Source organism: Balaenoptera physalus (assembly GCF_965194825.1).
Source record: "Balaenoptera physalus genome assembly, chromosome: 5".
Lineage (NCBI taxonomy): Eukaryota > Metazoa > Chordata > Mammalia > Artiodactyla > Balaenopteridae > Balaenoptera > Balaenoptera physalus.
In genome coordinates, this window is record NC_138884.1 from 148,894,749 (window position 1) to 148,920,288 (window position 25,540).

At 46.9% G+C, this 25,540-nt stretch overlaps 1 protein-coding gene across 15 annotated transcripts in view; it reads right to left on the reverse strand.

The window, feature by feature from the left end:
* The window catches only part of ADD1 (adducin 1), a gene marked incomplete at its 3' end in the record, with an annotated part of 76,972 nt that overhangs the window by 5,079 nt on the left and 46,353 nt on the right, over positions 1–25,540 (reverse strand). For 4 of the 15 annotated variants that reach the window (XM_082464341.1, XM_082464348.1, XM_082464349.1 and 1 more), the window contains exons 5-14: positions 18,627–18,707; positions 18,239–18,388; positions 16,034–16,177; positions 15,832–15,930; positions 14,928–15,104; positions 10,083–10,427; positions 7,402–7,542; positions 6,676–6,765; positions 5,868–5,960; positions 1,372–1,528 (exon numbers count right to left, since the gene is read on the reverse strand). In XM_082464341.1, the coding sequence (XP_082320467.1) occupies positions 1,372–1,528; positions 5,868–5,960; positions 6,676–6,765; positions 7,402–7,542; positions 10,083–10,427; positions 14,928–15,104; positions 15,832–15,930; positions 16,034–16,177; positions 18,239–18,388; positions 18,627–18,707 (1,477 nt within the window). The remainder of the gene's footprint in view (positions 1–1,371; positions 1,529–5,867; positions 5,961–6,675; positions 6,766–7,401; positions 7,543–10,082; positions 10,428–14,927; positions 15,105–15,831; positions 15,931–16,033; positions 16,178–18,238; positions 18,389–18,626; positions 18,708–25,540) is intronic. The other 11 variants (XM_082464353.1, XM_082464345.1, XM_082464350.1 and 8 more) reach the window with 7 other exon arrangements.

Consider the following 25,540-nt stretch of genomic DNA (forward strand, 5'->3'; position numbering starts at 1 on the left):
CAGCACGACCACAGCTGTCCCCGTCCACACTCACTCACTTGCTGTGACATCACTCCTCATGCAGCCTCACATATAGAGGAAGTATTTGTGTCTTGTGGTTTAACTCAAAAAAAAAAAAAAAATCCAGGTTTCCCAGACACTGGAAGGGTCTGAGTCCAAAGGGCAGACACACATATGTGTGCACAGGACCTGGGATTAGGCTACAGGACCAGTAGCTCAGGCCCACACACCAGTTCTTGCTCTAAGGCAAGTAATTATGGCCATAGCTCAGACAGAGCTGTCTACAGGGCTGCATGCACCGTTCAGGAGGTGATCAGAATTAGTGCTGTGACCAGAAGATCAGGCTCACTCTGAATCTATGTGCAGCAAACCTTAATTTTAATGCATATATAAAAAAGTGACAGGCAGTGATGGTGTAACACACTGAAAAACAATTCAGCAGTTTTTTTGCACAACTCAAATTCCAATAGCAGCTATGTGATGCATTATGTAATTGGTCTAAAACAAGACTAAAAAAGAAAAAGTTAAATTGGGGCAAATCAGAGGTTGCATTTGAAGCAGGAATAGTTCCCAGGATGGTCCCCCATTGACCTGGAGGGCTGCTCCCAAGAGGAAGAAGCGTGGGCCATCCTAAGTTCCCGCGGACAGCAGCATGAAGTTCCTGGAGGGGACGTCGTGTCCCAGGGTCTTCGTGGTAACCAACCCAGGGCACTCAGGGACAGTGATTCAGACCCACTGAGCCTTCGTGTCAGAGGCAGTGGGAGGCTGGCTTCTCTCTTAGTTCTCAAAATGTTTGGATGTGCTTTTAAAATCCTGAAGTTTGAAACAAGCTGCTCCAAGAGGTTCTGGCTCTCAGAGCCATTTATTTTCCTTTGTTGTAAAATAGTCCCAACATGTTTTACAAAAATATGACCTCCTATGTCAGTGAGCTACCAAGAGAAACAAAGGCTGCACCAGCACTGGCCACACCCTTCACAGGGTCTGGAAAGGTGCCAGAGAGCCCGACACGCTAGTCCCTGGGCCTGTGACCGTGCCCAGCCAGGGAGCTCTCGGGGCTTACGGAGAAAAAGAGTCCGTGAGAAAACTCCAAGCCGTGACTGCAGCTGGGATGAAGGTGGGAGGAGACCGCGTGCAGGGGTGCAGGTCACAGACCCGGGCCGGCCTCCGCCACACGCGGCCTTGTTCTTGGGAACAGATTTCTCTACTCCGCCCTCTCCGGGAGCAGAGCAGGACGTGCAGAGACCGGCACGCTGGGCTTACCTTTCCTCGCCACCTACAGTCAGCACAGGACAGAGGAGCCCAGAGTGCTCCCTGCCGCCTCTGCACCCACGAGCCGGCCCTGCGGCGCCCCGGACCCGCGAGCTTGCTCACCTTCGGGGCCCTTCTGCTTGCGCTCCACCTCTCTGCGGTAGTCCTCCAGCTCACGGTCGGTGAGCGTGTTGAAGGGGTTGGGGCCCGCGGTGCTCACGATGACGTGGGGCTGGTACTCCTTCTCAATGATGGCCTTGGAGGCCGTCACTAGCTCACCCTGCGGACAGAAAGGGACGGCTGGTCTGCAAGAGCCCCGCCGCTCCAGGACTCTCCCTCCTCCCGGGCAAGGGGGGGCGGGGCGCGCACACATCCCTGAGCGGCAGCCCGGGTACGGCCCGAGGCCCTGACGCTTAGGCTGAGCGGCAGCCTTCAGCAGCAGACTGAGAAACACATGCAACAGGGCAGAGACTCCTAGGAAAGTCCTTCAGACTTCAGAAGCAGAGGCACCAACGTGCAGATCAAGTGTGTAGAGCATCCCAGGGACAGGCCCATCTCCTCACAGACAGACAGGGATGGATGCAAAAGGGGACTTTTAAAGTCAATTACCCTCCTCCCAAACCAGAAAATGTCATGATCCCAACACTCCGGTAGGTGTGCTCAGAAATGTGCTTATGTTCTAAGAGCACAGAAAAGTTCTGTTCTTTCGACTGTGCATTTGATTTGTAACTAGATCCTGTAACTTACCCCAAAACATTAAGAGATAACAGAATGTCACAAAACACCAGCACTTGTCTGAGTAATTTGGAAAACTGTAAGAATTTATACAAAAGAAAAAAGAAAGCTTAAGCAAAGCGAAGCACACAGGTGGCCGGGCCCTCAAGGAGGAGGCCGACGCAGCCGGGTGCACAGGCAGGGAGCAGTGGGCAGCCTGCGGGCGCTTCACCCGCCCACCCTCGCCTGCCCAGCGCAGCTCTGTGCCCCACAGCTCGCCAGCTTGGCCCCCACACGCTCTGGGGCTCAGTTTTGAGAAAGTTAACCAGAACCCAAGCACGTGCCTATTACTTAATGAGAACTTCTGGAAGCCAGTGAAAACAGGAGAATCCACAATCGTTTCGATGCCAGGCCTGGCCCGGCAGCGCTCTCCTCGGTGGGCGAACACCAGAGGGAGAGGGCGTGCCAGCGACGTGCATGAGAGACAGGGCCAGGCTGAGTCCCAGGACATTCAGCTCACCGGCCAGCTGCTCCCCTGGGAACCTGGGCTGAGCAGTCACCGTCCAGCGACATGGACCCCAGGCGAGAGAAGGAAAAGGCTGGAATTCGCAGCCTGTGCTCAGAGAGCCTCGAGATCGGAAATCAGCTGCCTAGATGGGGAGGGGGCTCCTTCTGAGCAGGCCCGACCCCAGGTCGACTGGCTTTTCCTTCAGAAGTAGCCCAGCCTCCCCAGACAGGGATCGGATCCTCGTCTGCCACGAGTTAGCTCTGTGGCCTGAGACAAGCCCCTTGCCGTCCACGGGCCTGTTTTACAGGCCTCGCGAGGGGCCTGCCGGGCTGACCGCAGCTAAGACGTGCTGAGCACTAACATCCTAGGATCTACGGCAACTAGGGAACTGCGTTTGCATCCTGGTATCACTGCCAGTAAAATGAGATGGAGATTCGAGCTTTCAGAGAAATGTTTACATCATTTAAATCAAATGTTCAGTTAACTGCCACGGAGACGCCCTGTGGTCAAGCAAGGTCCTTTCTGTCTGGAACACCTGGCCCTCGAGGTGCAGCATGGCCGGTTCCTGCCCCCACCGGCAGGGAGCTCCCTCCTCCAAATTCCTCAGCTGAGGGCCGAGCTGCCTTCCAAACCAGCTCTGAACAGATCCAGGGACACAGGGACCCTGTTATTCTGGAGGGAAGGAGACACAGATACGCTTGAGATGCAGAGGGACGCAGGCCCGCTGTGGAGCAACCCAGGCCGAGAAACCAGGATGTGCAGTGGCTGCTCCCGCCAGCAGGCCCCGCGGAGACTCTCGCTGCTGCCGTCACTTGGAGCCACCACCACGGGCTCTAAGCAGGACAGACGCCCAGCAACTACGTCTGCCCCGACTGACACCGCCTGTGTGGGATGACAGCTCCAGCTCTGAAGCTGTGCAAACCTGGTCTAGTGCCCTGACCTCTCTGAGCATCAGATTTTCACCTGTAAAACCTACTCAGGTTTGAATTTACACTCCAGGTGCGGGGCCACACACACACTAGGTGCTCAACACCAAGTGCACCGGGCGAGTCCACAAGTTGGGCCGCAGGCCTCCTCGCATTTCTACCATGCGGCAGGGGGCTGCAGGCACACGCGGCAACAGGGAAGCTCATGCTACACAGATCGCACAACAGAGTTCTTCCCCGCGCTGGACAACTTTCAGCGTAGACCTTCCCACCCTGGTCTCTAACAACTCGATTCGCTCGTAATGAGGTCCAGAAGGCTGCATGCCGGCTCGCGCAGCACTGGAGTCGAGCGCGCCTGCAGCAGGGCTCAGCATTCCTTTCAGAACCGGAGTGTCGGGCTGTGGCTGGCAACTCACCGCCCCTCCCCCATCAGAAGACACCCCCTGCCCTGTGTGAACAGCTGTCACCATGTGGGAGAGATGGGGGCAAAGCAAAGTCCTTCCAGAAAAGCCCCAACTTCTCAAGTCCCAAACACCTGTTCCTCAAGTTCTCAAACAGGAAGCAAGTATCCATACACTTGCCTTACCGGGAAGAGGGTGTGTTTAGAACCTTAACAACCCCAGTCCTTCCCTGGTCAAGGAGAACTCAACTTGCCAGCAAGCAGTGCCATCTTCCAGGAGTAATGCCGTCTGCATCTTGAGGTCCACACTAAAGGATGTGGACACAGACCCAGTCAAGGACGCTGGCGGAGTCAAAGCACACTCTCACCCCTGGAATGAGACGTGCGTAGTGGGAAGAAGACCAGGGGTGCAAATGTGAGCACCAGGAGGCGGATGATGGAGGAAAACCAGGAACAGAAATCCGTGTCCAGGGGCGTCGACATCTCCCCAACTGGGAGCAGTCTCCTCGGCTAACCGCACCGGACACGGCACTCACAGCGGCATGCTGTTCAGATCTGCTGTGGGGAGGACGCCGGAATCTCCAGGAATCTCACTCCCACAGACTCTTAACTTCCCAGCCAGGCACGAGGGGGGCCCTACGTACAACACTCACGAAGCGGTCGCAGGTGCCTGGGACGCACGCCCACGTCTGAGCACCACGCGGTGAAGCAAACGCCAGAGTGCGACTGGAGGAGGAGCCACGAGGGCGCCCTCCAATCCAGCTCGCCAGCCCGCCCTCCAGACAGCCCTCACAGGAGCACACAGAGACCGCCAAGCGCGAGAGAACGCCAGAGAGACCGCACAGCAGTGACTGCGCACTGGCCTGAGCCCACCAGGCTGGAGGCGGCTCTGGGCTCTCACAGTAAGCACCCTGGGGCCATGGGCTCAGCACTCTGGACGCATCTGAGAGAAAGAATTATGAACTACCAAGATCACAACAGCTTATGGTCCAAAGTCGCAACATGAAAAACAAGCAACGGGGGTAAGAAGACATCTTTCTCCCTTGCTCTGAGAAGTTCCCCTAAGAATGGTAGCTGCAAGTACATTCTAAGGACAAGGAAAAATGGGGCCCATTGAATTAATATATAAATGTGCAAGAAAACTTTACCAGCAGGGCTTCCAGACAGGAATATAGAATCATTAGTGCAAATCTGATTTCTCTGGCAATAGGAACATTGATAAAATGATATTTGCATCTCACTGGAGGTGTATTAATCGAAAGAGACCCTGACAATTTCCTTTGAACACAGGGTACACACCACTAAGACACTCAGCCGTGTGGTCGGCCACTCTGGCTCTACACACTAGCAGCCTGAGTGTGTAGAGGGTTTCCTTCCACCTGGGCAAGTTACACCAGATACATTTTCCACCTACGGTACGTGTCAGGCACGCACGTACACAGAGATATTACAATTCTGGGTTTCAAATTTTCGTAAGTATTTTTTCCCCCTTGCAACACTTAAAACAATTATCTAGGTTTTTTTTTGTTTTTTTTTTTTTAAGGTAAAAATACATTTCCTCAACAAGGGCTGGCAAAGGCTGTCCTGTTTTATTTCCCATTCCTCTGAAATGACGTCTTTCAGTCATATAGCCCCTGGCTGCCGCGTTCATCACGCCCCCGGTCACAGCTGAGCGAGCGAACGCAGACGGTCTCACGGGGCAGCCGACAGCTCGCAGTACACCCGTGAGCCTCCTGCAACCGGCACCTTGTAAAAGGCAAACTCCCAGATCCCCACACATGCACCCACCAAAGTCACATGCAGAACTTCAGCAACATCCCTAAGATCAGCCATTTCTCAGCACAACGTAAAAATGCTGAAAATTGTAAAAATAACCTCATACAAAATGCTTTATTTAAAGAACCGAATAAGCAGAACAGAACCTTTTGTACGATCTCACAAATTAATTGAGAGATCCGTTTAAAGCTCCTGCGATACCTAAGACAATACCTAGCGAGGGCGACAGGTGAGGGGCGGGGCGGGTAAAGAGCAGGGCGTGCCAACAGGTAGCTGAGGGCGGGGCGGTGAGTACCTTTCTAAAAGAGAGAGACTTAGCGGGACTAAAGGTCTGCTCTGTACGCTCGAGCCCTTCGATTGTTTCCGTACAGTCAGAGAGGGGCGCGTCCTGCAACAGTAAACTGAGTCGTCAGAGCCCACCAGGCCCGGCTGTGGAACATCAACGAGAGCACAGGATGGAGCCAGCTGAGAGCATGCAGCGGGACAGCCGTCAACAGCGATGCAGCGGCGATGGCGGTGCAACGTGCAAACACGGGCCACAGAACCAGGACCGCAGCTGGCCAACGTCAGAAAATGCAACAACAATCACCAACCCCGGTGAGTCATGTTTAAAACATTCGGTGGCAACTTAATTTTCAGAGATAACTACTTACACAATTATCTTCAATGTGCCATGAGGTACAATCCTTTTACAGAAATGCGTGTAAATGTGGACCACATTTACAGGAACCCTCTGCACTTTTCCCCAAGCAGCACTTTGTTGTGGACAGCAATCTATACAAGAACCAAAGTCCACGACACCCACCCTCTTCCAGCGTTGTACACAGTTCACCGCTAACACCGGGCGAACCCAGGCCCTCAGCCAGGCATGCACGACATGGAGCTGGGCTGGAGGGGGACACGGCCCTGGGCATGCTTATGCTTGGTCTACCACTCAAGGAGGAGTGGCTGGGTTCCTTCTTATCATGAAGACTTTGAACAAAGAAAACTGGCTGCCTAGGACACTTACCTCATAGTCATTCTCTCGCAACTTAAGAATAATTTTGGAGCGGGCAGTCATTAGAGCCACCACCCACTACCATCAAGACATCCTGAGCTCTCACCTGGACGAGGCTCCTGTCCATCACTACGCCACACAACACCTGGGACTGGGGGCCAGCCGTCTTAATGTCCTGCAGGTTCTGCTCTCGAATCTGAGGATGGCAAGAAGGGAAACACACATCAACAGTACAGAGAAACCTCGCTGTGACTGAAAGTCATCATTTGTGTGCTTGGGCCCCCCAGCACAAGCTGCTCTTCTGTTCTGCCCTGCACCCCAGTGGGTCCTGCGTGACCACCGTGCCCGCTTAACGGTGCTGGTCCAGCCCGATTAGTAATTCATCGGTCTGAGGAGACGGAGGGCCCCTTCCAGATGACTTCGGCAGGCACACACCTCACTGAACTCACTAACTCGAGGGGAGGCACCCCCTGTGTGCCCATCTTTTAGTGACACTGTGAACACTGGTGGATCTCATGTTCCAATATACCAAACGTTCTAACTCTTCAAATGAACCCTGCAAGGCAGGGGGCAAAGGCTGTTCTTGCCAGGAACAGGCTCTGCAGCTTCAATTCTGCCCTGCTATGTGAGCAGGTGTTAGTTCGACAATGGGGGCCAAAGCGTCTGCTGCTCACGCACTGCCACTGCACTTTGTTAGCGCAGCAGCAAAGCAGTGTGAAGGGAGGACCTCAGCAGTCACGTGGTGGCAGCGGAGGTCCTCCTGGAGCTACACCCTCCCCGCTGCAGCCGCAGGCCTCCTGCCCCACCCAGGGCCGCCTCCTCCCGCACGCACGTCAGCTTCCACCGATTGCTGGTGGCGGTCGGTGCACACCTTGTTCCTCATCTCCTGGACCTCTTTTGGGTTGGTGTTCAATGGGACAAACAGGTTAGGGACGGCAGAGGTGGGAGTCCTATGTCCATCCTCTTTAGTCCACTGTAATAGCAAGGACAGTTGAAAAGTCAGAATCGTGACAACAGTAAGTGACACCACAGCATCCAATTTGTCCAACTCCTCTCACATCTGGTCATGCACCGAACTTCACAGAGAGTGAACCAATGACCACACCGCCTGGGTCACTGCAGTGGCTGGAAACCAGTAATGCTGGAAGCCAGAGTTGTGACTGACTGGCAAGTGCCAGTCAGAATGCCCAGCTGAAATCTAGGGCGCGACACGGGCTGACGACAGAGCTATGCGCCATGACTCCCTCGGACAAGCCGCGGGGGACCCTTCAGAGCACAATGGTTCACCGCTCCGAGAGCCCTCAGCACCAAAGCCGGCGGGAAGCATGAGATGACGGGGTCATGAGAAGCGGTGTGACGCTGCTGTCCAGGTGAGGGGAGACTCTGTGCGGTGAGGCGAGAGCGGGCATCACCAAAGTTTTGCATTAAAATAAACTACCGCACCAGAATGTACTGTTTGCGTAGCTATTTCAACCCAAGAAGATTACTGTATGACGACTTATACAGTAGCTACCTGGCGGAAGAGTTTGGTGATGTCAAATACTTTATATAATTAATACTTTTGAGTGTTACAAAAATGTCCCAAACAAACTTAAAGCGCTCATGAACCCTTACTGGAAGGCTGTTTTAGATACCAGTGCGTATTATATCAGCGTGCTGCGCCTTTCATGCGTACTATTTTTTCAGACCTCCAATCAAATATGAGATTTTTAATCAAATTCTAATTCTTAGGCATGAGTAGGCACTGAACACTAAAACAAGCCCATCGTAGAGAGCAAATGTTATGCCTTTCAGAATATTTTCAAGAGGCAATAAGATAGCCATAAACCGAGACTTTAAAGAAAGCAGCAAAACCGTCCAATGCTGGGCCGCTGTGAAGGCAGCGTGGGATGGGCATGAGCTGCGAGATACTCACTGACGCTTATCTCCTCAGATAAAAATAACTGCAGCTTCTTATTAAAAATAATTTTTAGTTAAAACATTAAAACAACAACCTCAGAAGCTTGAACAAGTTTGAAAACTTAAGAATAATTATTATAAATTAATATACCAACCTGAAAACAGCGCATGGAATTCATATTACTCCAGAACAGTAACAAACAAATTTAAAAGTTGAACAAAGTCTCCCCTTCAATGTACACAGTGACTAAAATACCTAAAGCGATTTAATATTTTTTTCAAGCTAATAGTAAATAAGGCTCGAAGCTGCTGCTGCACACTTTGGAAAACTTCATCACAGCAATTCAGCACTACACATGTATGTGGTCAGCAGTTGTTTTTAGGCCCACTCCCTTTAACAAGTGAAATAAGTTACAAACTAAACAAATAAAATGAAAAAAGAAAATAAGGGACAGAGGGAGAGAGAGAGAAAGAGGGTGAGAGGGAAAGGGGAGACGGGCTCAAACACCGACCCCGGCCATATTCACGCAGAGTCTCTGCCACGTGACACGTTTCCTTAGGAGCACAGAGGCTGTCTCAACAACTGTGCATCAGGAAAACACCAGAACCACCTGGGGAAGACAGAACTTATTTCTTTTAAATAAAGCTATAATGCAAAAGCACTGTTACAAGGGAAGCAGGAAGACCCGCTTTGCTTACTTGGTGTCCTGTTTCAGCACATCTAGGCTGATCTCTCCTCAACTCCTATGGAACTAATCATGCAGAGACACGTGCATCCCGGCCTCCATCTCTTCACAAGAGGCTCCACCGAGGGCCTCTCCTACTCTGATGCAGGGGCCAGTGACCTGCCCAGGGCTAGCGCTGCCCAGGGACGTTTGAGCACCAGACGGCGGAGTAGCGACCAGGGCAGCGTTACTCCTGACACGAAGCTCGCCTCAGCGTCTGTCGCTGGCGCCTGCGGATAGCCTGGCTGCACTTGGGTCACGCCACACCCCGCAGGAGTCAGAAGGCTCTCCACTATGGCCGTCTGCTCACATGCAACAGTCCATGCAGAAGGTAGCTGGCTGAGGGCGTTCGGAGGCTTTGGGACAGCAAACAGGGAAGGGGGCTAATGAGAAAGGACAAGGGTCAGCTGAGAAGGTGCCTATGAGCCACGAGGGAAAACTGCTTAAGAAAACACTAAGACTTTAAAGAACAGACTTAAGTTAGTGACTTAATGAAACAGCTGAGTTTACGACATTAAAGGAACAGGTTATGCTTCAACCATCTTTTTGTCATGAAGTATTAAAGATTCTTCAAATACAATTTGAATTGAATGATAGCTCCTACTTTTAGGTTAATCCATGTAAGTTACGTAGCATTTGTGCTGTGTGCGGAGTTAGGTAATGCTGGAATTACTGCGGAGGTACAACATATCTTAAGCAGTTTCAAGCAGACAGTATTACTTGAATTATATCTGATGCAAAAGTGGATCTGGGTTCAGGCTAAGGAAGGTTACTGAGGAAGGCTCGCCTAGCCCTGGGTCAGAAGGGCCAGGTTCCCAAAGCCTCCGAAGCCCCAGCTGCCAGACGTGCTCTACATCATCTAACTATGAACAGTAAGGTAGGCACAGACCAAGCAGTTGGTAATACAGCTTGGCACGCAGACACCGGACGAGAGAGACTGCAGCAAGGGTTTCACGTGATCGTGTGTAATGTTCGTCCACACCTTAGTCTTCGACTTGGGACTGCTTCCGTTCTGCCCTTCCTCAGAAGCAGCGTCACCCCGGCCAGAGTTCAGCCATCTTGTCTTCTCTCGTTGCTGCTTCTGAAAACTGTGTCTGAGAGGGGAGCAAGTGCCCGAATCACCGTCACTCGCAAAGGGGTAACCTGTGACACTGGCAGGAACCTCCACATCGCTGTATTTTTTAGATTTCTCTCTCAGAGCAGGGTATCGATAAGGGTAGCCAGTTCTATAACCCTAGGGGCCAGAGAGAGAGACACAGTCAATATTTCAGATCTCAAAACAGAGTTTCACTTTGGAAAATTGTGCGGAAATATCTACAAAAGCTGACTATATGCACACCCTATGTACATGCATGCCCAGGAGAACCGCAAATATGTTCACCAAAAGACAGGTATGAAAATGCTAACAGCGGCACTATTCCCAAAGCCCCAAAGCAGAAAAACCCAAAAGTCCATCAACAGTAGAATGGATGAACAGTGGTATATTCACATAGCAGAGCATGACACAGCAATGAGAGTATTACTAGGTACAAAATTTGGGTGAATCTTCACAAATATGGTATTGAGTGAAAGAAACCAAATGTGAAAGAATATACTGTATGATTCCATTTATAAAAAGTAAAAAAGAGGCAAAACCAATCTTTGCTGTTAGAAGGATGCATAGTGGTCACCCTTGGGATGGGGTAAGAGACTCAAAGGGGGATATGAGGTTCTGAGGTGCTGGTATTGTTTTTTGATACGGGTGCTGGTTACACAGTGTGTTCAGTTTTTAAAAATTAATAAACTGAACACTTAAATAGGTACACTCTCCTATTCATATATATGTATCAACAAAAAGTTAAAATTTAAAAGACCAGGCTTTACTTGCTGCTGGTTATAGTATGTTATATTAATCAACCTACTTAACACTTTTTTTCAACCTGTTAAGTCGCAGTGAAAATCTTTCAGGAAGACCAAACAAGTACACCTCATGACAACTGGTACCTGGAGAAATTACTTTACTTCTGAACGTAACAATATTTGCATTAACCTTCAACCCTGTTTCACGACCATTTGCTGTGCTTTAGAACGCCTCCCCCACTAATTCCCGCCTCTGTGATGGCAGTGAGCCCACCATGCTGACCCACCTGCGTGCTAATCCCCCACAGACAGCATCTCCAAGGCAAGGATGATGTCTCACTCATCCTTCCTCTCCAGAGCTGAGCATTTGGAAGCTGTGACGGACAGACATTACAGTGGCCCCTCAAGGTCCCCACCTCCTGTAAAGCCCTTCCCCTGCAGTGTGAGCGGGACCAGCGACCTGCTTCAAACCAGCAGAACTGGGCAAAGGTGATGGGATATGTTACATAAGAGTGTAGCGCCCGACTTGAGAAAGTCTCTCAGTCCATCACTGGCTCTGAAGAAGCTGCCATGACGCCTGAGCTGTAAGAACATGAATTCTGCCCATGATGTGAGGAGTCTGGAATTGGATCCTCCACCAGTAGAGCCTTCTGATGAGAACCCAGCCCAGGCCAACACCCTGACTGCAGCCTTGTGAGACCCTAAGCCAAGGACCTAGCTCAGCTGTGCCTGGACTCCTGACCCACAGTTGCGTACCTGGACCAGGTCATTTATGGCACCTTCACAATGAACGACAAGAGAATTAAGATTTGAAAGGATTACACAGGGCTAGTCACACAGGATGAGTCAGTGGCTGCACTCTACTTGCCAAGGTACTGTAGAAACGTTCCTCTCAATTCAGGAATTCTCTCTCCCCTCTGGGTGACTGTCCTCTTTGGGGGGTCACCACACCTTTATTACCAATCATTCCCTTAATACATTCAAAAAAGGGTGGTAATAACCCCTGAATGGAGTTGGTTGTTGTTTTGTTTACTCTTGTTTTGTAACTAACTACCCTCAGGAAGATAGGTAAATGTCTGCACTGGCAACTTTTCCATTTATGAACATGCTTTGTTGAAGAATAATAAAAGATAACTACTCAGCTATAAAAAGACTATCTTGAGAAATACAGTTCTTATTAATTCAAGTTTCCTCTTGCTGAGAGAGCCAGGACTCTTGAGTAATCTTCATGACTTCAGAATAAACCATCCAGGACATCACAACATTTTATTCTGAGGGGGTATGGGTTTTTTCTTTATTCTTCCCCTTTAAATGCCAAACCAAAATCAGAGGCAATACTCAGTCCTCAGACCTCCTATATGGCTTATAGTTAAAAATATGGAATCATCCCTTCTTTGAGAAGCTGGAATGATATCTTGATTGGGCAACAAACTAGCATTTCTTCTGACTTTCTGTGTCAGAAATGTTTATGGACATTGTATGAGATACTCCTTACAGTGTGAGAATCTTCGGCTGTTCTCTACCCCACTCAATTATTAGCAAACATATACAGGTGATCAGAATGTTAAATTAAAACACAGACTAAGATCAGTGATCGATGTCCAACTTTATTTCTTACAAACCACACGGCCTTCTAATATTAAAAATAACCTGTGCACATTAAGGGCACTGAATAAAACACCCTTGCTGTAATCTCGCTTATTAATCTTTCATCCTTTATCTTCCTCCCCTATCAAACTGGAGTTACTAATTTTAATCCTCTCTCTCTCCACCTTCCAGAATGTACTGAGTGCATAAGATGTGGCAGGCTGGCGTTCCTGATTTTTATTCCTCCCTCCCGTTCCCCGCCTGACTTTTAGGTATAAGCGCAGTGAACGTCAAAGTATTTGCTAAGAGGACAGAAGAAGGGCCAGTAAGCCTGGGTCGCCCCAGCGTTCCTCGCCTTGCCGGGCTCTTCGGGGTATCGGACTCCGGATGCAGATGCCTGAGCGACCACCTCCCACTCTCAAACCTTCTCCGGGTGTGACCTCCCTGAGACTGCACTGTCCTGGCCTGCTTCTTCCAGTGTCTTAGTGAGCTTTCTTCCTCTTGCTGCTTCCCTTGAAGCAGTCCCGGCTCACGCGCCCCGCCTCCGCCCTGCAGCTGCCTTCGTGCTCCGTCAGTGCGCACGTCACAGATGCCGGGCTGCATCCGGGACTTGTTTGTCCATTTCCCTGACTAGGCCATGAACTCCCTGAGGGCAGGAACTGTGTCCTGGTCATGGCTACAGGCTCAAGACTAGATGGTCAGTTAATGCAACCCACTTACTGAGCAAATGAATGCAGAAGTTATGGGAGGTTCACCCCTCCCTCACTGATCAAACCTACTCCTGTGACCATCACTTCTAGGCAGTTAACTCCCAGCTCTCCCCTTTCCAGCAATGAACATTCTCCTAAGTCCAAAGAATTTCAGTGAGAACCCTCTGAGGACAATTCGCACACCCTGAATCAGATCCATGAATTCTTTTTCTTCCAAGATCTTCCTGAAGCCGCCCATCCCACCCGTGACCTGGTCCAGTTGTGGCAACTTCCTTTTTTTTTTTTTTTTTTTTTAATATAAATTTATTTACTTATTTATGGCTGTATTGGGTCTTTGTTTCTGTGCGAGGGCTTTCTCTAGTTGTGGCGAGCAGGGGCCACTCTTCATCGCTGTGCGCGGGCCTCTCACTGTCACAGAGCCCAGGCTCCAGACGCGCAGGCTCAGTAGTTGTGGCTCACGGGCCTAGTTGCTCCGCGGCATGTGGGATCTTCCCAGACCAGGGCTCGAACCCGTGTCCCCTGCATTGGCAGGCGGATTCTCAACCACTGCACCACCAGGGAAGCCCCATGGCAACTTTCTTAATGTGAAGCTGGCAACATGCCCTTCCAGTGGCTTCTCTGTCCCACATGCCCACGACAGGTCCTTTTTTTCTCCAGCACCTAACATCATGTGGCAGTAGGAGACTCTCTTGAATCCTATCGAAGAGGTATGACACTGCAGCAGGAAAAGGGACCCATCACAGAGCCATTTGACTTTTAATGTGGTTGCTTCGACCCTAAGTGCCTTGTTGTGAATATTTAAAGAATTTGGCGAAATCAGAGATGGACCTGAAAGGCACGACCCTGTCCTGCTGCCGTGTCTCCAGCCGTTCCCTCACCTCTGCTACGGATGCTTTCCATCCCCCAACTCAGCCTGCCACGCTTCTACCTCTTCTTTGAGGTCCTTCTCAAGTGCCACCCTCTACATAAATTTCCTCCCTGATCCTTGCAAAAGGATGACATCCCTCACTGCAGCCACCTAACAGACTACATCCTGCCATGTACTATTAGAACATTCCTATTATGCTGAAAGCCCCTCAGCCATGCTCCTCTACCACACTGGGCTCCACGTCCCCGCAGGAAGCAGCAGACGGTCTCCCATGCAATAAATCGGCAGCAAAGTGTGTGGAACACAGCAGTCAAGCCCCGAATAGCTAGAATTTACTGTTAAAACAAAAACAAGACACTTGGCCGACTGATCTAGAAAGTGCCCTTGACAGCTTGCTTGCGGGGTGGCGGGTACTGGGCTGAGCCTGCTGCTCGAGGAGCTCCTTATCCAGCAGAGCAGACCCTTCTCTGTGCTCCTGACCCCACACAGTCCAAACAAGGTGACCTTTAAAAAACAAAAGGGTACAAGAAACCCTCACCTGTATATGCAATCGTAGTTTAGCTTAGAAGTTAAATTGCCCTGGTGCTTCTTCATGTCTTTTGAGGGTGAAAGCATTCTGATATTGCATGAAGACAGCAATTTCACAATACTATTTCACTCACTATAAAAACACCAACATTTGTGCTGTTGGGACGAGCGCTGTAACATCAAGTGGTGGCAACATTCTTACCAGATTATCCAGCATCCGCATGAGCGCTTCAAACTCCTGCTCACCAAGCTGCCATTTGGGAGGCGATCCGCTGCCCTCCCCTGCCGGGGACCCGGGGGAACGGGATTTGGCCTTGTACTTCCCAGGATCCAGGAGGACTAAATTGTCTGGCCCTCCCGCACTGGCCAGAGTTCGAACCTTTTCCAAAACAAGCAAACACTACAGTTGGAGTTCCTTACTGATCAAGGGGGTCAGATGCCTATGAGAGATCACTTCAACAGAAATGTAGGTTTCAAAAGAAACCAAAGCATTATAAGAATAAAAAATGTGAGATGGATAGTGACAGACAAATCACAAGGTTATTTTCAGAAGGTTTTCTTTAGCATGAAAAAATATTGGGTACTCAGACTTGAAGGACAAATGGGAAGACAAAGCCCTCCCAAGGTCATATGAAGGGGACTGGGGGCTGCATTACCACACAGACACAAGTCAGAGAGACAGTGAGGAGTGCACACAGGGGCTGAGCAGACTCAGCACGAGCAGCGCCCACTGCCATGAGACTGGGGCCACGTCTCTACGCCCTGCACCTACTTTTTCAAAAAGAGTGTGTGGAGTTCAAATGAAATGACATGTAGTAACATAAATAAAGCACCTGATAGCAGGGCTGGCATATGCTAGTACTCCATCAATGGTAGTGACTTATGCATTTGAAAAATAAAAAGTTATAAATGAAAAGCCCAATAATCATTTGCCGACTTAAATCAGTGAAACGGCATTTTCCCTGGTCATCTTCCAAATCCATGAGCTCATCTTTAGCAAAGAAATTGCTCACAGACTCACTGCTGCAAAACAAGTATCAAAAATCTATGGGAACCCCACAAACACCTAAGTATACTACAGACCAAACGGAACGGCCACCACCTACCTGGATCTCACATGCAACCACAAGGTTATGGATGTAATAGAAGGCCTCCTCAACGCTCTCTCCAACGGATACAAGCCCGTGATTCCGGAGAATAAGAACCTAAAGGGAGGAGACAGGAAAGCTCTATGGGCCTAGGCAAGAAGACAGATACGCTTTTCTTCTTTCCTCTGTAATTTACATACCAGATTAGATGGCTACTGACCTTGCTTTTAGGCCCCAAATTTTTCTGAATTAAAACTTTTTCTTCCTCATCAACCAGAATCCCATGATAATCATGATAAGCCACGTCTCCAAGGGACAGTGCCTCTGGGGAGATTGGCAAGAGGCCACATTTCATCGCAGAGACCTAGAGAACAACCAACACCATCAACGAAGACAAATCAGAAGCTACACACTGACGACATGGCAGATGCTTTCCTCAAAAAAATAAAGGGGGGAACATATTTTACTTTGTTCTCCTTTCAGAAATAAATGAACCCATGAATTGAAGATAAACGTTACTTCTGGGGCTCACCACCAATCTATTTTTAAAAATCAAAGCTACCACTGTCAAGGAAGGCCTCAAAAGAAATTCCAGATCTTTCTGGATTTCTCCCACACTGATTGTAAACACCAAGTGAGCTCAGATTTAATAAGATGAGTCCTGGATCTACTGCAAGGAGAGATAATGGCTTCCTCTGAATGAGTCACAACATTGCAAAGAGGGGTTTCTGAAGGGCTGTAAGGTTTTGTGTACTTTTCATCTTAGGTTGTAGGTGAGATAGGAACACCTGAAAGTCAGATAAAAGGAGATTTATAAAGGTTTAGGATAATTATACTGTATAAATTCTCTACATTTATTTAAGTGAAAAATCTAAGTGTCCATATAGCCCTTTAATTTCCTTAACTTTCCCAAACTGACTTTAGAATATGCTAATTTTACAGGTCTTCTACCTAGACTAACAGGCCCCAAAGATTTAAATAATACATATGTAAGTGTAACAATTTCTTACAGAAAAGTTAATCTAAAAAGACAATACCACAAAAAAAGGCAGTACCATATTTAATTCCTTTCACAATATCAGCCTTTCTATAAGAAGATATTTCCTTACAAAGTAAAGTTACTTCGATAATTTTTAAAACAAATTACATGCTATTTGTAATAACCATAGTCTCAAAGGTACCTCTAATGGTTCTTTAAAATGCATGGATTTTTCTTTTTTTTGCATGGATTTTTTGGGGTTGGAAGAGCATGCATTCTTTAAAGAAAAAATTACATCATCTGGAGAATGATATAACTAATAAAACTGATGCTGACACCAAGAACCATATCTTCAAAGTAAAACAAACAAACCAGATCCAACATTCATCCGAACAACCCAAGATCTATGACATTAAAACATCGAGATAGAGTGAAATTCAGTATTACTTAATCAATGAGGCCATCTGTCAAACAAATAAGCCCAGGAAGTCATTAAAGTATAAAACTGGTGAAAAAAAGACAATTCTAGACAGTTCTTGAGCGCTTCGCTTTCACATGACTGTAACAACAACCAGAAAGTACATTTTCATACATACTGAGGGGTCTGAGGCTTTGTCAGGTGGCCACTTTGCACCAGAAGGGTCGAGGCTTGGTGATCAGGATGGGGCAGGCTCCTGGCAAGCTCAGGGCTCAACGGCCAAGTCTCCTAATAGTCTGCACCGTCTGTGCCCTCTTCCCCCTTCTTTTTCTATTTTTTGGCTGCGCCGCACGGCTTGAGGGGATCTTAGTTCCCCAACCAGGGACTGAACCCGGGCCAGGGCAGTGAAAGCGCCAAGCCTTAACCACTGGACCACCAGGGAACTCCCTCCCCCGGTATTACTCTCCCCAGTCACGATCCAGCCTGGGTTTCGCTAACTCCAAGCGGATCATCTGTGGGAGGCTGGCCGGTGTGTCTCTCGGCCTCAACCTCTCCATCACAGGTGCCTGGCGCCTTCCCCACAGCCCGTCAAGCAGGTTCAAGTCTCCTGCATCCCACGAACCCTTGCCTGAGCCCAGCGTCCCCCACCTACCACCCCACCTCACCCTCCCTCCTCTTCCCACTTCTCTTCTCAAACAAGGAGTCTCAATTCACTGCTGTCATTCTGCACTTCCCAGTCTCCCATACGCTGAAATCTCACTCTCCTCTTCAACACTGATTTTCTAATCGTTAAGTCTTACAACATTTTCAGACTTATTACATGTTTTTCAAAATCAGATAGTAAATGGACCCCTTAAAATATATTCTTTTAAGAAAGTCAAATGTAGTGAGGAAAAAAGATTTTTCTAATCCAACAAAATGAGGTTTGTTGACTTGGTGCAACAAGAGAGGGCAATTTGGAGGAAATGTGAAGTGCCGCTCACTGAACGGCTTTAAACTTGAAGTCTCTACCAGGGCAGCGCACTCACCGCGGCCCCTGCTGGTGTGTGAACATGCACAACACACTTCGCGTCCGGGCGTGCAGCGTAAATGGCAGAATGTAACGTGAAGCCAGCCTGATTTACCCCTAGATTAGTACTTCCACGGTCCACTGCCTCTCCTTGTAGATTGACTTTAACCTGAAATTAGAAAGCAAAGTCTTAAATATCAAGAGGATTTCATGTTATCCTAACTAGAAATTACTTAAACCAAAGTTTAAAGTGTTTATAACTAATTTTAAAAGTTTTTCCCTGAGTTAATCACACAAGAGTTTTTCCTCTTTCTTGGGTTTTACATGTCTAACAAGATTAGACGGTATTTAATTATCTAATATGACCTACATATACTTGATGCCCAAGAAGAGAAGGACATTCTTACCAAACTGGACGCAGTCACTTCACTGTAGAGAAGTCCAAAAGGTACAATGAGGAAGTGTTCTTGCTCGGAGCTCACTCTGGTCTGTGGGGAGAATTACTGAGTTAGCTCAAAAATCCTACTGAAATTATTTGCATCTCTTTCAGTCCACAGATTCACGGGTTTTTTGTGAGCATTAACTGAGCTACATAGGGACGCACTTAAGTACAGTGCCTATCACAAAGCTAAGGGGTACTGAAAGCTTTCTGTTATTATGTTGTAGTAACTTACTGGGTACATGAAGTGCATCTTGGTCACATTCATGATAATTAACTTTATAAAGAAAAAACCTTCTGGTGGCTACCAAGCCAGTATCATGTGCAAAAAGGTGACATTCCTCAAGGGTGTAATAATGAAAACCAAACCTTATTTTTTAAAAGTCAAAATGTTTTTTTTTTTAAGTACTCAAAACCTATATGATAGTGAACAATCATAAAAATCACAAATAAGAGAGCATTCTTCCTTTCTGCCTGACCAAAAGTCTCTACACATCACATCCTCACTCCCCTGGTATCTTTCTTCCTTCCACAATATAGTTTTCTTTCAACAATACAGATTTGTCACATACGATGGATATGTGCTAGATGCTAGTCATGTAGTGGGGGCGGGGGGAAGAGTTCTGCCCTCACAAAAATTTAGTCTAATTTTTATCAATATAATGATTTTGGGACAGACTCAAAAGACTTCCCAAAGCTATTAGGATGGAATACATTTACTACTGGGCTAAGAATTCTAATTAGGGTCGGGTAGGTGGAATTCAGTGTTTGTGGAAAAGGCCTTATGGTGTTTAGTCCAACTTCCTAACCAGCACAGTGACTTCCGTAGTGGCCCAAAAGAAACACACACGGGGCGGAGGAGTGTCTGCTTGGACAGTGCAGTGATGCCCTCACATGGCCAGCCTCGTTCCTTCATTCAGCAAATAGTCCCGGAGGCCTTCTGCACCTGGATGCTAGGGTACGGCAGTGAACAAACAGAAGCTGGAGAGGCCTAATCACTAAACACTCTCTCTCACACTGAGCAGAAATCTGTCTGTGGTGTGCAACACACCTCCGCCCTAAACTGTAGTTTAGTCCTGGGGCGTCTGAAACTATCCCATCTGCTCCATGTCACCTTCACGCGAAACTCACTGGATTTCCTCAGCACACTAGAATGCGGACCCACAGTCATATAAGACCTGAGTTAAAACCTAGAACTGTCTGTGCTGCTCTGGGGACCCTGGGCTCCTGGTCTCCTCACCCATGAAGTGGGGATGAAAGGGGCTTGTACTCACAATAAAGCTTTCAATAAATGGCATCTCTTAACTATTACACTACTGCAATAGTATTAGTGGTAGTAGGAAAGCCATCTCTACAATATCCATTCTCTATAAATCTCTGCTACTAGGCCTCTACTCCTTTTTAGTTGTTTCGAAAATGCTGGGAATTCCCTGGCAGTCCAGTGGTTAGGACTCCGCACTTTCACTACCGAGGGGCCAGAAAGTATTTGGGCCTTTCCAAAATTTTGGGCCTTTCCCCCAAATATTTTCCCATTAATTATAAGTTAGCCAGGTTTTTTAACCCTAAAATCAGTTCTTTCATTTTATAAAGGATGCTGATCTTTTTAACTATCTTAATCAAAACTATGCAAATTCCCCAATTCCCAAACTGGGTCAAAACAAAACTTAAACAAGGAATTACTCTGTGTATTTATTGGCTGGGATGAAGAAAAATAAGGTTGCAAACAGGGAAAAATTAAATGTCAGATATTTTTAATTTTATTTATTTATTTTTTTGGCTGCATCGGATCTTTCTTGCAGCGCGTGGGCTTTCTCTAGTTGCGGCGAGTGGGAGTTACTCTTTGTTGTGGTGCGCAAGCTTCTCATTGCGGTGGCTTCTCTTTTTGCGAAGCATGGACTCTAGGTGCGCGGATTTCAGCTGCTGCAGCACGCAGGCTCAGTAGTTGCAGCACAAGGGTCCTAGAGTGCATGGGCCTCAGTAGTTGCGGCGCATAGGCTCTTAGAGTGCAGGCTCAGTAGTTGTGGCACGCGGGCTCAATAGTTGTGGCTCACAGGCTCTTAGAGCGCAGGCTCAGTAGTTGTGGCGCATGGGCTTAGTTGCTCTGTGGCATGTGGGATCTTCCCAGACCAGGGATGGAACCTGTGTTCCCTGAACTGGCAGGCAGATTCTTAACCACTGTGCCACAACGGAAGTCCCATGTCAGATATTTCTGCTTATTTTAAAAGTTTTTATTTTGAAACATACCTGTAAAAAAGTATTTAGCAGGTATATGTACAATTTAAGTATAATAAATCAAACGCCCATGTACCTTTCAACCAGCTTCAGAAACAAAATAAATCTAATATTTCTGAAGCTGTTTCTTTCCCCCCATATCCCATAAGTAATCACTATCCTGAGTTATGTGTTAAGCATTTTGTTTCTTTTCCTTACAGTTTTACTTTATATATATTCATCCCTAAGCAATGTATTGCTTAATTTTTATCTGTTTGTGAACTTCATGTAATTGCAATCATACTGTATTTTTCGGTGACTTTTTTTCCTCAACACTATTTCTGAGATTCCTCCAGATGATATACAACATGGCAATAATTTATTCATCCTCATTGCTGTATAGTGTCTATTGGATGAATATACAATTTATGTATCCATCTTCTGTCAACGGACGTGGTTTTCATTTTGCCATTAAAAACAATGCTATGAACATTCTTATACCTGTCTCCTAGTGTACATGGTACAAGTTTCTCCAGGGTAACAAAGTAGTAGATGAAGCCAAATTATTTTCCAAAGGGCCTAATTAAATGTACACTCCTGCTAGTAGTATATGATAGTTCTGTGCTTCTATAACCATCTTTCCTAAAAATTAAAATCTGATGTCCATGAAATGGTATTCCATTGTGACTTTATAATTTCCCAGTTACAACTGAGTTGAGCAACATTTCATATTTTTATAAGCCAGTCTTATTTCCCCTTCTGTGAAATTCCTGTAAATTGACTTGTCTTTTGTCCATTTTATACTGGTTTGCTTATTCATAGTTCTTTATCTACTCTGGATACTAATTTCTTGTTGGCTAACCGTGAGGCAAAATCTTCTAGGTTGTAAGCTTTTAGTTTCACTCTCTTTATGGTGTCTTTTAATGATGAGAAATTTGTTTATTTTAATGTAGTCAAATGATTTATTCATCTTTTCTTTTATGATAAGTGCTTTTGTGTCTTAAGACAACTTTCCTTAAGTCAGAGGTTAAAGGTAAATGATTTTCGCTTATACTGATCCTAAAATTTTTTAAGTATTATCTTTCACATTTAATGCTTAATTCATTGGAATTGCTTTGTGACTCTATATAAGGTAAGAATCCAATACAGTTTTCCAGTTCTAATTTTTCAATCTAATTGTGCCAGCACCGATTATAGCCTGGCCCATCATTCCTCCCTTGACGATCTGCAGTGCAGACTCTTTTGTATATCTGATTTTTTTTTTTTAATATTTATTTATTTATTTGGGTGCACCGGGTCTTAGTTGAGGCATGCAGGATCTTCACTGTAGCATGCGGGATCTAGTTCCCTGACCAGAGATTGAACTCAGGCCCCCTGAATTGGGACCGTGGAGTCTTAACCACTGGACCACCAGGGAAGTCCCTGTATATCTGATTTCAATACATAAAGATCCAGTTCTGAGCTCTGTCCCACTGGTTTATCTGTTTCTGCCTTTCCCCAAAGCACACTATTTTAGTTACCATCACTTTATAAGTTTGACACTTGATAGGAAAAAATATCTCCTTACCTAGTTCTTCAGGAGTTATCTATTCTAGGCCTTTTTTCCTCCACATAAATTTTAGAAGCACACTCATGCTATCAGGTCCCACATTAAAAAAATACTACATAGCCAGTTTTACTCACTTTTTTCTTTGTCTATATATATACACATAATTCATATAAACAGTATACATTTTATATTTTCTCTTTTTTGAAAATTTTTATTTATTTATTTATTTATTTATGGCTGTGTTGGGTCTTCGTTTCTGTGAGAGGGCTTTCTCTAGTTGTGGCAAGTGGGGGCCACTCTTCATCGCGGTGCGCGGACCTCTCACTATCGCGGCCTCTCTTGTTGCGGAGCACAGGCTCCAGACGCGCAGGCTCAGTAATTGTGGCTCACGGGCCTAGTTGCTCCGCGGCATGTGGGATCTTCCCAGACCAGGGCTCGAACCTGTGTCCCCTGCATTGGCAGGCAGATTCTCAACCACTGTGCCACCAGGGAAGCCCTATTTTCTCTTTTATAATAATTATTTTCCATGGTTTCACATGGTCTTTATCAATTATTTTTCATAGTATGTAACATTCCCTCAAGCTGATGTTGAATAACTGAGCCATTTCCCACCTACTGATGGATATTGACTCAAATTTTTTTATTATTATAGATAATGCTATAATAAATATATTTACACATCATGTTTTCTTCTTTGACTTCTTTCCTTAACATATATTTCCAAGAGTGAGCTTAACAGATCTACGTATTATTATGGAAAAAACTTAAAATATACAATTTTCAGAATCTGAAACAAAAAGGAGAAAGTGCTAAATACTGATGTAGACTGAAAAAAGAGAGGACATTTCAAAGTAAGTTTTCTAGTCCCTGATGGCCTAGCACTGGTCTAACTGCGAGTCTTCCCACATCTAATGCCCCTTCTCTGTGCACAAGGAATGAGCGCTAACATCATTCCCCGAAAACCAATACACCCGACTCACTATCTCTGGCAGAGATCCCTATCATGTCCTCAGAACACAGTCACTTTGGACCCGCCGCCACCTCTGGAGCCCACCACCTCGGAGGGTTAGCATTCCGTGGAATCCAGAATGGAGGTGAACCTAGCACTCCACTGACACCAAGAGGCATTTAGGGACGGAAGGACCCTGCCATCGGCTAAGTGCCACCAAGAGAGGAAGCCCAGCCCATGTGCCAACTGGGCTATCCTGGCTTTTGACACCCCCGCTCAAAAGCTTCTCTAACTAAATCCAATGCAATCTTAAGACAGAGATGTAATTCAGACAATCATCTCCAATCCTCTAACACCTGTTAGCACTTTTAAATCCCTTTAGCAGAAAATCCCTATTGCCCTCCTTCAAAGAAAGGGCATGATGACCTGTTAGCACTTTTTGGCTGTGCTGATCCTGTTAATATTTCTTTTCTGTTAAATCTATATATGACAACGCCCAGACTGTGAAACCAAAAGATGGATGCTATAAATAGTTAAAAAAACAAAAACAAAAACTTTCTTCCTCAAAGATTCTCTAGTTCACAAGATATAAGAAATATGTTTTGTAACTTGAATTTCTTTTTTACTCAGTGTTAAGTCCCAAACAGATCACTTACAGAAAAGCAAACACCTAACTAATGTTTTAATTTTGCCAAGTCCTAAATAATTAAAGGGGAAAAAAATGAGCACTTTAAGCAATTCAAACTTATTTAAATAGCATTCATAATAGGACTAGTAGTAAACAGCTTTTAAAACCCCCAGAGAATGTAAGGCTGGCATTAAGCCAAGGATTACATTTCCTCTTAGCACTGTAACATTTTCAAGGAACTAATTTTTAGGCAACCATTTAGCATTAAATCTCTACACAGACGTTCTGTCAAGTATAATTAGCCACAGAGGCCAGCAATTTCCACGCAGGCACAAGGAAGAGAGCCAGCACTTGTGGGAGGTTAACTGGATCCACTGACCAAATATCAAAAGGCACCATGGAGTCCCGTTTGATAATTTTACTAAGGCAGAATTTCAGTTCAACTGGAGGCTTCACTCCATCATTCAGCCAAGAGTTCAGTGTGTGCCTCCTCTGTGCCCAGCACGGGAACTCTTCCCAGGACACGGCTGGAGGCTCCCTTCGTGGAGCTGATGTGGACGACGAGCAAACGTACAGTATGGATGATGGCAACTGCTGTGGGGGAAATAAAGCAGGCGTGCTGGGGTGGAAGTAACATTCCACAAGCATGACAGCGTGGATACAACAGGGTCAGGTCTGCGTTTTGAAAGGTTCACTTTAGCGGCAATGTGGAGAACAGAGGGGAGGGTAACTCGGTATATCTGGCAAAGATCCCTACCACATCCCAGAAGCACAGTGCACTGGTCACAAAGGTGGGCTTCAGACTACCATCAGAGAGCGTTCCTTGGAGTCAAGAATGGAGCTGGGAACCTCCCTGGTGGTCCACTGGGTAAGACTCCGTGCGCCCAATGCAGGGGGGCCCGTGTTCAATCCCTGGTCAGGGAACTAGATCCTGCATGCATGCCGCAACTAAGAGTTTGCATGCCACAACTAAGAGTCCGTCTGCCGCAACTAAGAAGCCCACATCCAGCAACTAAGATCCTTTCACAGCCAAAACAAATAAATAAATACTTAAAAAAAAAAAAAGAATGGAGCTGAACTAAGCACTGCTGGTTATGAGTCCACAAGTAAAAAACACCTACACATGTGTATTAAGTATTGTGTGTACTGAGTGTGTTGAGTATGGAGAAAAGGGTAAAACGATTTAAACGTCTGTTAATGCTGGTTATCTCAAGGGGGATAAGAGTATTCACAGGATTATGATTTCTTCTTTCAACGTCTGTGTAAGGGACGCTTGCCACAATAAGCAGACACTATATTAATAATTTAAAATATCCAATAAGAGGCTTCTCTGGCGGCACAGTGGTTAAGAATCCTCCTGCCAATGCAGGGGACACGGGTTTGAGCCCTGGTCCGGGAAGATCCCACATGCTGCGGAGCAACTAAGCCCGTGCGCCACAACTACTGAGCCTGCGCTCTAGAGCCCGTGAGCCACAACTATTGAGCCTGTGCGCCACAACTACTGAAGCCCGCGCACCCTAGAGCCTGTGCTCCTCAACGAGAAGC